The 12,829-nt window shown below is 26.4% G+C and overlaps 1 protein-coding gene across 3 annotated transcripts in view; it reads right to left on the bottom strand.

Moving 5' to 3' along the window:
* Positions 1-12,829, bottom strand: part of LOC111680406 — an 88,543-nt gene that overhangs the window by 74,624 nt on the left and 1,090 nt on the right. The window contains exons 2-3 of one of the 3 annotated variants that reach the window (XM_046949388.1): positions 8,062-8,186; positions 7,194-7,420 (exon numbers count right to left, since the gene is read on the bottom strand). In XM_046949388.1, the coding sequence (XP_046805344.1) occupies positions 7,194-7,420; positions 8,062-8,072 (238 nt within the window). In that variant the 5' untranslated portion in view covers positions 8,073-8,186. Of the gene's footprint in view, positions 1-7,193; positions 8,187-12,829 lie in introns of all 3 variants that reach the window. The other 2 variants (XM_046949387.1, XM_046949389.1) reach the window with 2 other exon arrangements.

The following is a 12,829-nucleotide window of genomic DNA, read 5'->3' as shown; positions in this document are numbered from 1 at the left end:
TCGAAAATTCGAACTTAAATTCAAAACTTCAAAAATTATAAAAATTTCTTTAAATATCATATTTCTAATGAAATAAGTTCAAAATTTGTGCTAGGCCCGACTAGCACAAAATTTTACTTGTATTTATATCAGTTCTTTTGAAATACATTTTTCGAGTTTAATGTCAAAATTTCAAAATTTTTGCAAATTTCGAAATTCGAACTTAATTTGACAAAAAAAAACTATAATTATAATATTTATCTTGATTTTTTTTCGAGTTTAAAACTGAAATTTCTAAACAAGTTTTTTCTCATGATCGAAAATGTTAATTTTGAAAATTAAAAAAATAATTATAAAACACAATTTTATCTAACTATTAGACTTATTAAAACGCATTTTCATAATTATTGAAATTCGAATTCAAATCGGAATTTTCGAAAATCATAATAAATCAAAATTACTACCAAAAAATCTTTTAAATTTGATGATAAATTTGTTTATTATTATGATTTAATATTATTACAAAAAAGTTTATAGAAAAAGTAAATTTAACAATTTATTTAAAAACCAAGCTTCACTATAAAATAACCTCAAAACCCTTTTAAAAATTTTACCAAAAAAAAAATTCAATATAAACTTTAATTATATAAATAAAACTCATAAAAAATTAATCTTAACTAACACTTAAATATCTGAATAATAGATTTTATTATAACTCATAAAAATCATGTACTAAAATGCATAAATAAGGTTTTCTTTTGATTGAAGAAGAATAAGAAAAAAAAACATAAAAAAGTACCAGCTTTAAAGTCTAGACAAATTTCAAATTAAATAGTAAGACAAGAAAAGTGTAGGTTTTAAAGTATTTTTTTTCTTTCAGCATAACTTTAAACTTTAAATACTTTGTAATAGAAAAACACAAACTTAATGAAATTAAATATACATTTAAGAAAAGTTATAAAAAACTAAAAAAAAAATAATAAACAAATATAAAATACTCAAAATATTTTACCTAGAAAGTTAGATTTCAAAAGAAAGAAAAGAAACAACAGCGTGGGTATAAAATATTAATAAAAAACAAGTAAAAGTGTACTTAATATAAGAATAATACAAACATACATATCAACATACATATGTATGTTCAAAATATGACACATTAATGTCTAAAACTTACAAGTTTTTATTTCACAAAAAAAAAACTCTCAATAAAGAAAATATTGAAAAATGATGTTTTTACATGTGAAATGAAAAGTGTAACTAAATGCCGAAATGCTGTAAAAAATAATTTTTAAATCATTTCAACTTAAGCCGAGAGAAAAAAAGCCTTTAGGAAACACTTTCAATTTCTAAAGCAACTGATAAATTTAGTTTTATATACATATGGAGTATAGACATTGTACAAACATAGATAAACCGATTATAAAGGCATACAATTTACATACAAAATAAATAAAATATTGTTTTCTTTTCTTTCTACTTCTTAAACTTACATTTCTTTTTAAAACCTATCAAATATTGAGTCGATTTAAATGTTCATTAATCGAAATAAACATAGTATTAAAATAAAAACGACTCAAGAAGAAGAAGCAGTAAAAACTGTTGTTGGATAGATAGAAAGGAATTATCTTAAGTGTCGTGTAGGGCAACATTTTTATTACTATGAATATAAGCTGCAATTTATTTCACTTTATCTTGTCATATGGAAGATGATGATGACGATGTTTTTTTTGCTTCTCTCTTTTCGATTTAAGTTGTCATTTTAAAGTTTTTTTCTTAATGATGATCCAGTTACTATTGAAGTCTTGGAGGAGTGATAAAATGTGGGAAAATTGTACACATAAATTAAATGTTAAGGGGGCGAGAAGGGGGGAGAAAGTGCATTTGTGTATAACAAATCGGATAGTTATTGGAGCAGGCACTTAAACACCAAACAACCATCTGTCCATCAATTTGTTGAGTTAAGCTGCAAGATGTGATTTAAAAACAGAAATCGAACATGTGCAATGAACTTGAACTGAACTAGTACTGAACTAGTACTGAACTAGAACTGAACTAGAACTGAACTAGAACTGAACTAGAACTGAACTAGAACTGAACTAGAACTGAACTAGAACTGAACTAGAACTGAACTAGAACTGAACTAGAACTGAACTAGAACTGAACTAGAACTGAACTAGAACTGAACTAGAACTGAACTAGAACTGAACTAGAACTGAACTAGAACTGAACTAAACTGAACTAGAACTGAACTAGAACTGAACTAGAACTGAACTAGAACTGAACTAGAACTGAACTAGAACTGAACTAGAACTGAACTAGAACTGAACTAGAACTGAACTAGAACTGAACTAGAACTGAACAAGAACTGAACTAGAACTGAACTAGAACTGAACTAGAACTGAACTAGAACTGAACTAGAACTGAACTAGAACTGAACTAGAACTGAACTAGAACTGACTAGAACTGAACTAGAACTGAACTAGAACTGAACTAGAACTGAACTAGAACTGAACTAGAACTGAACTAGAACTGAACTAGAACTGATCTAGAACTGAACTAGAACTGAACTAGAACTGAACTAGAACTGAACTAGAACTGAACTAGAACTGAACTAGAACTGAACTAGAACTGAACTAGAACTGAACTAGAACTGAACTAGAACTGAACTAGAACTAAAATAAAACTAAACTAGATTAACTTATGTTTCACCAATATAGGTGCGTTTTATTATTAAAAGTACCTTTTAGTTCAAATTCAAAAAGAATAAATAAGTACTTTTTGATTGTTTTCCCACAAAAATTTTTAAAAACCATAGGGTTAATTACACAATACTCACAACAAACAATAAGAATACCGTACAACCACGTGTTAAATACCCAAATAGTACAAAAAGAAAAGCTATAAATTTGTAAAACCATTGTCTTATCACTTTCTTTACCAATATTTAAAGAGATTTTCAAATCTTTTTTAAATTACAGCAGACATAAAAATGTACATTTTTATGATATTTATAGTATAAATATTAAGAAATCTTGTATTTATTTTTAAATCTATATTTGAATTTTGATAAAAAAAACACCAACAGTCTTATGCAAAAAAAAACCTTATTATGACCTTAAAGTGTACATTAGTTAACAACGACTTTTAGCTTAATAATCCATTATTAAAAAAGGATATGCAAAAACAGTATTTTAACTAAAATACATTTTAATGTTTTTTTATATTTGATGCTGGCAACACCATTATTTTATTCTGTCAATATTTTCATAATGTTGTATATGAACGATTATTAGTTCATTTGGTATTCGTGTCTAATATTATTTTTTTATGCTTTTATATAAAATAATTGTATTTAATAAGATAAAAATGGGGTTGTATTTGTTTATTTAATAAAAACAACGTATAAATCAAATAAAACAACTAATGTAATAGCAAAATTATATTTTGATTAAAGAAAGTAATCGAGTAACGTTTTCTTTAAATTTGCATTGATATTTTACACATCACTAAACTATTTTATAAACAAAATTTATGTTTTTGGCAAAAAGAAAAGAAAAAATATGGAGACAATTAAATTGAGTGTATCCATATTGTTTTTTATTTATTTATTTTTTTTATAATTTATTTAAAAAATTAACACAACAATATTTTTCACAAAACGTCAACAGTTATAAATTGTAATACAATAATGACATTTGACTTTAATATAGGTTTAAAGTACGGTTGAACCATTATTAACTTTCGTATATTTAACAATGGTTTACTACAGGTATTTTAAGCTAATTATCGTTTTTGGATATACTTTTATCGAATTTAGCTTAACAACGGTTAGTAAGCATGTTGTAAGTTTTTTTGCATAAGACTGCAAAACTGTAACACCTAAAATTTTGAGCGGAAATTATCAGTTATTGACATTTAGTACGTTCACAACGTAATACACACTGTGACAAATAAGGCAAAAATTGTTCAATAGCTGTTTAGTTATTTTATAAATGAATTAAAAAAATAATAATAAAAATAAAAAAATAATAATATTGACCCTGAACTTCAGTCATTGATACGCTGTGTGAGAGACGGAGTGTCAGTTATTTAATTCAATCTTCCTTTTAAAGAAAGTTGTTGTATTGATATTTATACAAATTGATTTTTGTTTTTTGTAAATGTTATTGGTTTTTGGTATGATTTTGAATTGAAAAGAAAAAAGTTTTAAACTTTGATTTTTTTATTTTAAAAAATATAATGTCTGCTTTTATTAGTTTTGTTGTTGTTGTGGTTATTTTTTGGTTTAAGTATGTATATCTGTTGTTGTCAGAAGATACCATCAAAGTCATGACATCATATTTCAAAATGTTATATACATACATCCTTACATATGTATTCTTATACTACATAATGCAGTTTGATTTATTTTTCTTAAATACACTCTACACTAGGTATTTTAGGTTTATTAATATGTTTAGACTCCTGTATATTTAAATTTTTCGCAACAGATGGACAGATTATAAATAAACTGCAATAGAAGTAAAAATTTTGTTCCCTCGAAATTTTCATATCCTTCGAAGGGAAAATTGCTCGTTGTAAACAATTCATTCAAATTTTGTATGGAACAGCTGTTCAATGTTTACAAAATTCCATCAAAGAACAAAGAAAGTGAAAAGGAAACATTTTTCACTTGAAATGATATTCACAATAGTTGTGAATATGTAAAAAGTGTCACTTCGAAGTTCACTTTAAATTCGTTGCAAACCTACTGTGTAACACTTGTTTTACTTCATTTCTTATGGAATTCTAATTTGAGACCATAAATAACAACCAATAATACACTTGTTCGGTTTCAAAAACTCTTATGTTAATGTTGATATTTTTATACAAAAATATATTTATTTTTTTTTTTTGGTAATTTAATACCACATTTACTACTTGAGTTCCTTTATAGGAGACTCTTTCAGCAGCAATAACAACTAAACAGAAAACACTTATAAAACGTAAGTAAGCATTCAAGACCCCAGCTGCTTGTTTATTGTTGTTTATTTTATAAATTCTACTTTTCCTGTATTTTATAAAAATGATCCTCCTCATTATTTTATCTTTCGTTTTTTACTTCATTTTACTTTTATCTCTTCTTTTCTTTTAATACCTTCTATAATTTTTAAGAAATTTTGTGTTTGAAAAAATTTTAATCTTATTTTGCTCATTTTTTCGGTCTTTAGACACGCAAACAACATCCGTTTTAGTACGTTGAAGTGATCTTTGGGTTTTCAACAAAAATTTTTTTTAAGTATGCTCATATTTTGTGTGTGTGTTTTTTTTGCGATCAATAAGCGACAAAATCAAAGTATAAATTTCCTTTCTTAGGGCTTTTGTTCCAAAATACAATAGCTATTAGTTTACATAATGTGATACTTAGTTGGTTATTTTGTGGAAAATACTTTAAAATTAAGCGTTTGTCATTAGTACTGGATTTGCGATTGTCATGTATATGCCTTACAAATTTATATTTGTTTTTTTTTTTTGGCGCCTCATAAAATTTTCTAAAGATTATCTCCTAAGTTTTAAGCGCTTCCGATAATATGAAACAATTGAGAGTCAGCTAAACCATTTGTGATTCTTCACAAAGCCATTGTCATTAAGATGAATCAGCATTCAAACTTTAAATTTGATTTAAGAGCAGCTAACGGCAGAGAGAAAGAGTGGGAAACATTTTGATTTTGTTAGTTTAACATGAAAGCTCTTATTCGCAAAAAGAATAAAAAAGTTTTTTTTTTCAAAGACATTAAGTTGAATCTTACTGAAGTTTTAGTAAACATTAAAACTTCTTATGAGATTTTAGAGCAGTCATCAGCAGAGAAATATCAATGAGTTCTCTAACTAATTTTCTTTGTTGTTTATATGTGTAAGAGCTTACGTACAGCTCAGCTAGCCAGAGTATTCGTATATCACCGCTTTTAGATGTTAAATTTAAGCTAAAGCAAAGATCAGGCATCAGCGCAGAGAGAGAGAGAGAGAGAGAGCGAGTCCAATAAGTCCTCAGACTGCTTTTATTGACTTTTAATACGTGTGTAAGCTTACGTGCAACTAAAGCTGACTGTTTATGAGAGAGTTATTTGCCTATCACCCCCTTTAAGGTGGTAAATTTTAGATAAAACAGCAATAAATACACCGGATTTCAGAAAAAACACTAAAATTTTTCATTACTGCAAGATCAGTCATCGGCGCAGAGAGTACGAGAACAATGTGTCTTCTGACTGCTTTTATTGACTTTTAATACGTGTGTGAGCTTACGTGCAACTGAGTCAGACTGCTTATGAGAGAGAGAGAGTTATTTGCCCATTACCGTTTTAAGGTGTTAAATTTAGACTAAAGCTATTCCTCAAACTTATCGTCATTTAAATATTTGTCAAGCAATATTTGCACATAATATAAATTTTAGAAAACTTTATATTTGAGTTAAGAATCGGTAGAAGAAACAGAAGAGTTCTCTAACTGATCAGGTGAATAATCATGCCATTGTGTAATGTTTAGCGATCTTTGTCCGAAAATATAAATTACAGAGAAATCTATTGTTCTCAAATTTATTCTAAAGCAATTTTTAATTGGACTTCGAACTAAGTTATCAAAACATAGTTTTCTTTTCATAAAATTAAGTTCCAAGTCAACAGCAAATACAATTCTAACTTAAAGACGGCTTTACACGATCACACAAGCAATATGATCTGTAAACATTTTGTGTAGAAGAGTACGGATGGGATCGTCTAAAGTTTGGACTCTAAACGCAATATCTAATGCAGCCATCACACATTGAGAGAGAATACGGATGGAAAATTTGACAGTCGTATGGCTCTTTTCATTTTTTGAAATGATTCAAAAAACAAGCAGGTCGCATTAGATCAGGGATGTAGTTTTATATACAAAAAAGTGAAACAGCTGTTTCCATCTTACTTTGTTATTGTTTTATACCAATCGTGTAAACACAAAATATATAAATCATACGACTTTTATTCTCTTTTTTGTTATACGGATGGAATTTAATTTTACTTATTCATTAGACTTTAGAAGTGTGATCGTGTGAAGTGCCCTTAAAGGCTTAACTTAAAACTGATATTGAAATGCAATTTTTCAAAATATTTAGTTCGTGAGCAAAAAAAAAAATAATGCTATTCGAAAATTTTCTAGGTTTTTTAGCAAATTGTAAAAATTTATAGAAAAAAACTCACCTGTATTTTCTTTTGTACCCAATTGTAAGTTTCTTGATGCAGCAGCTGGATCAAAATCGCCCACATCAATACTATTCAGTTCAACACTTGTTAAATCCATGGTTTTAATAGAAGACGAAGAGGAGGAGGCGGATGATGATGATGCATCATATAAATCCGTAAAATTATTTAAAGCAAATAAACCCGCACTGCGGTAATCTTTGTGATGTAACGAAGCACCCGTAGCGCTATTTAAAATTGATGAAGATATCAAAATTAGCAATACGAACTTCTTTACACTATTAACACGATTCGTTGAAATGTAAAAAGTTTTACATTTTTGTTTAATAAAGTTAAACATTTTTAAAGCGTTATAACTATTTGTTAAACAATTTAAAGATGTAGTTAAAGATTTAGTAGCAGAATAATGTGAGACCATTTTTAAATTAAATTTTGTTTAGATTTATTTGTTTTTTTTTTTAATTTAATTTTTCATATTAGTTTTAAAATTTGTTTAGTTGTATATATTTTTTTTTAAATTTAAACTCGCGTGTTTATTTTAATTATCTTTCCTAGTTGGTCATCAATTGTGCGAAAAAGTCAAATGGACCGAACCCATTCATTCTGTTATGAATGGTTGGTATTTTTTTTTTTATTATTTTTGCTCAATTGTAGTGGAAAAATTTTTTAATTTAATTTCACTGCTGTTGACAAATTATGCCAACAATTAAAGATAATTGAGGCTAACTAAACACAACCATTTATATTTGGATCATTCATATAAAATTGAATTTACAAAAAAAAAATGTCAATGATGGTGCTGTGGCAAAATCTATATATATAAACTTATTTTCTTTAACTTTTACTGTGCACTGTAAATTAAAATTACCATTTGATCATTTAGCTTGATCTTTAAGTGATCATTTCGTTTATTGTATTTCAAATATTGTAATTGACATAAGTTTGCCAAAAAATTAACAAAAATTTCTTATATTTTGCAGCTTAATATTGTATCTGTAAAGAGAAAAAGAAGAGAAAATATTATTTTAATAAGTTTCTTTTTCATTGAAAGAACATTTATGACAGTAAGGGTGTAGTTGTATTGCCTCTTAAACTGTCAAAATTTCAGAAATAATAAACGAGTAAATGATCACTTTGATTGTTGTCATAATACTTTTGTCATGGGTTTTTAAATGTCAAAAATAATAAAAAAAAACCTCTAAAAAGTATTTAAATCCCCAAAAATAGAATGTAAGTCAAATGTCGATTGCAATAAATCATTGTCATTGATTAATTGTATCAGAACAATTAGATATTATAATATAGGAGATTGTTAAATTGTTATAAAAAAATTAATTAATTTTATATTGATGAGATAATTCTAAACAAAGTGTTATAATTCAAATGTAAAACCAATACCAAACCTGTTCAAAAATCTTTAAAATTAAATCGTTTTTAGATTAAAAAGGTTGGATAAATTCCGAAAAAATGTAAAAAAAATTGAAGCTAATAACTATTAGTCGTATAGACATTATCAAGATTCATATGTATATAGTAATCTTCTTGTGACCTTAGAAAAGTAAAATACTGAAAATCAGCTAGACTATAGTATAGTGAAAAATGATCTTTTTGTGACCTTAGAAAAATGAAATAAGTTAAGAAAATAACTAAAAAAGAAATAGACTATCGAGATATTGGAATAAGATATAAAAGCAAAATAGTTCTAATACAGAAGTGTCAAAAAGAAGTGAGCTTTTTAATAAGAAAACACCGAAATTTTGTGATTATCCAGAAGACCAAGGAAACAGTCAATGTTTTAATAAGTAAAGATCAGGCACCGGCAGAAAGAGATAGTCAGTCAAACTTTAAATCTTAGTTAAAATCAGGCTTCAGCAGAGTGAGATCAATGAGCTCTCTGATTTATTTTGTTAGTTTTTACTGCGTGTGGGAGTTTACGTACAAGTGAGATAGAGTTGTTTGCCCATCACCAATTTAAGAAAATTAAAAAAAAAACTTCTAATTTTAGAGAAAACATTCAAATTTTTAAGTTAAATTAGGCTTCGGCATAGATATAGAGAGACCAGAGATCTTTTTGACTAATTTTGTTAGCTTTTTTAAACTTATGTAAGCTAACGTTTAACTGAGCCAGACTGCCTAGTTTGCAAACATCATCAGTTATCCCAACATATTTTTTTCCAATAGACATCGACCAAAAGGCGTAACTTAAAATATCAAGTTAAATTTTCCAAAATCTCTTTTCTTACATTTAATGAGATTGTTTTCAAACTTTTCCTATTTGATATAAAATCTACGTTGCAGAAAAAGTTGTAACAGCATTTCTCATACTGAATTTAACTTTCCTTTCATCACAGAAAAAATAAAAATTTCCTTCGGAAAATCCCTTTTTATCAAATACCAAATAAAATCAAATAAACTCGAAGAATTTTACCTGAAAATATATTTATTCTATATTTTAAAAGTCTATTTTATATATTTGCAAAATTGACCCAACTCGGTAGCAGGTAATTTTTTTGAAAGAAATATTTAGAGAATTTTATAAGTTTATTAAAGAGATAGAGAGAGCATAGAAGTTATTGTAAAAGTTGTAATACAAGTAATATAAACATAAAATCTATTACGAAATTTAGTAAAGATTTCATTCAAGATAAGTGGAACATAAAAATTGTCTGAAATTGCTCCCTCAAATAATCGGTAAAGTGTTCGCTTTATTGTATTAATTACCCACGTAATAGTTACTAAAAAAAGTTGTTTAGATAAATCGAGTCAGATTTTTTTACATTAAAAAAATACATTTCTGAATTACTCCAGTATATATATTTATTATAAAGATTAGAAAAGAACAAATACTCTTGTGGAATCCCCCAGAATATTTACATATATTTTTTATTTATTTATAGCACTATCATAAAAAACTCAAGTTATTAGAATAAATTACAATCCAAAACTAAATAAACTAATAATATTCAACCTTTTTTTTGTTAAACCTTTATAAAGAGATAAAACGCGCCTTTTTATGTTAAATCTAATAAATATTTACACTCATGAAATTTTCTACACGCTTATTTACATACATAATCCCTAGACTTAGAAATTCTCAAATAAAAAACTAAAAGTGACATTTCAACAACTGTCAAGCGCCATGAGCTGGTACTAAATTACACTAATAAAGTACTTGCTTGCTATATAATACTGCGTAATATAACAAAAAAAAAAACAACAACTGGCTGTCAAAACCATTAAAGTATTATTAGTTGACATTTACTTAAGTCAAAAACCACACTAAAACTCATACATATGTGTACAATATGTGTGTTTTGTTGATGATATTTTTATGACATTCACAAATGGTCACTTTATTTTGAAAACTCCTTTTTATTTCTTAAACACACAGATTTATCCACCACCAAAGGAAAGTTATAATTTCTGGTTGGAATTTTTTTTTCTTTGTCATAAATAAAGGGATTTTCACTTTCATTTAATTTAATACATGTCATAAAAAATGGAAGATGAAATTTTATTTCTTTATTTCAAACACTGGGTTAAATCAACATTTTTGTTTTTATTTATGTTATTTTTTTTTTTTGCAAAATTCCATACGGAAATACCTTTTAAGACTCTTTGTTTTAATTTTTTTTTTATTATTTTAATGAATCATCAATATTTATTTTGTCGTTTTCTAAAGTGAGCCTGAATTTATGATAAGTTTATTATTTCAGATTTATTAAAAAACTATTTCAAAATATTCATCCACCGAAAAGGGTGGATCATAAAATAGAAAAAAGTTGCATGGAAAGCTAGGGCACTTCTTTTGACACTTAGACGAAAAGATGAATAGATAGATAGATAGATAGATAGATAGATAGATAGATAGATAGATAGATAGATAGATAGATAGATAGATAGATAGATAGATAGATAGATAGATAGATAGATAGATAGATAGATAGATAGATAGAGATAGATAGATAGATAGATAGATAGATAGATAGATATATAGATAGATAGATAGATAGATAGATAGATAGATAGATAGATAGATAGATAGATAGATAGATAGATAGATAGATAGATAGATAGATAGATAGATAGATAGATAGATAGATAGATAGATAGATAGATAGATAGATAGATAGATAGATAGATAGATAGATAGATAGATAGATAGATAGATAGATAGATAGATAGATAGATAGATAGATATATAGATATATAGATAGATGGATGGATAGTTAAATAAATAACACAAAACATTTTTTTTTCATATAAACATCTTTTTTTCAACACCCTTTATATAAAAAAATACAAAATTTGCATTTTAAATTTTTTTTTAATTTTTTTTTTTAATAAATTTTGTAATCTTAACATAAAAATTATTGTAAAACATCAACAAAAGACAATACAAATTATAAGATGTTTCATGTTTTTTCTTTTCAGTTTCGATCGATGTTTTCATGATTTCATGCGTTTTGTCTATGTCAGTCCATCTATCAGACTGCTGTCGATTTGTTTAAGCGATCACTTGCTACTTTTGACTACTTATTGCTGATTTAATTTAAATATAATTTAGTTTTTATTTATTTTTTGTTAAAGAAATATTTTTGTGTAAAAACGTGTAGAGTATATAAATTAAAGGTTTATAAGCTAGAGGCAAAACTTTATTAATCATTTTGATGTGTATAAGTCATTTTTATTTTGGTGTATACATATGTATGTTTTGGTTTGTTTTATTTTGGGAGGTGATAAATTTAATTAAAAATATATCTTAGTATAAAAAGAAGAAAGCAGGAAATATTTTTAAAGAAATTTTGTAAATTATATTAAAATAATTATAAATGTAAAAATTTTAAATACAAGGAACTCATAAAACATATTGAAAACAGAAAATCTAGAGGAGTTAATGATCGGTAATACTTTATTGTTACAAATATCTGGTTATCAATGAGTTAAATACTTGACAATAGGTTATCTAGAAATTTTTATAAAATCTTCACACTTCAAATCCTAAAACTTTCTTTTAGTAGACCATACCACCTACACCCCACTTCCACCCACAAAACAAATATTGCTAAAAACAAGTAAGAAAGTATAGTCGGGCATGGCCTACCATATAATACCCTACACAATGAGTATATTTTTAAAATTTTTACTTTTTATAAAAAAAAAACTTTTATGTTGAATATTATTCCAAAATATTCAAGCAATTTGTTGATAAAAAAAAAACTAAAATTTCTAAATGAGGCTTTATATAGGTCAAATATGGGCCGATCCTCGGTAAATTTGGGAAAAAGATATATTTTTAAATAACAGTTAGTTTGTTAAGTTTCATTGCGATACAAATGTCAATTTTAGACGTTTAAGACATTTTTTGAAGGGGGTTTGTATGGCTAGGGCCAAATAAGGGCCGATCCTTACGAAAATCTGCAGTGTCATTTATACTTATGTAAAACTTATTTGTGCCAATTTTTAGAGAGATAATAGAATATTTGACGTAATTATGGCATAAAAATCGGGAGGTACGGTTGTATGGGGGCTAGGTGAAATAATGGACAGATTTCAACTTTTTCAACAAGCTTTGTTCCTGTGCCAAAAAACATGCTTCGTTCCTGTGCCAAAAAAATGATTGGTCCAAATTTCAT

Source organism: Lucilia cuprina, chromosome 4, assembly GCF_022045245.1.
Source record: "Lucilia cuprina isolate Lc7/37 chromosome 4, ASM2204524v1, whole genome shotgun sequence".
Taxonomy (NCBI): domain Eukaryota; kingdom Metazoa; phylum Arthropoda; class Insecta; order Diptera; family Calliphoridae; genus Lucilia; species Lucilia cuprina.
Note: the sequence above shows the minus strand (reverse complement) of the source record. Positions and strands in the feature narration are given on the sequence as shown.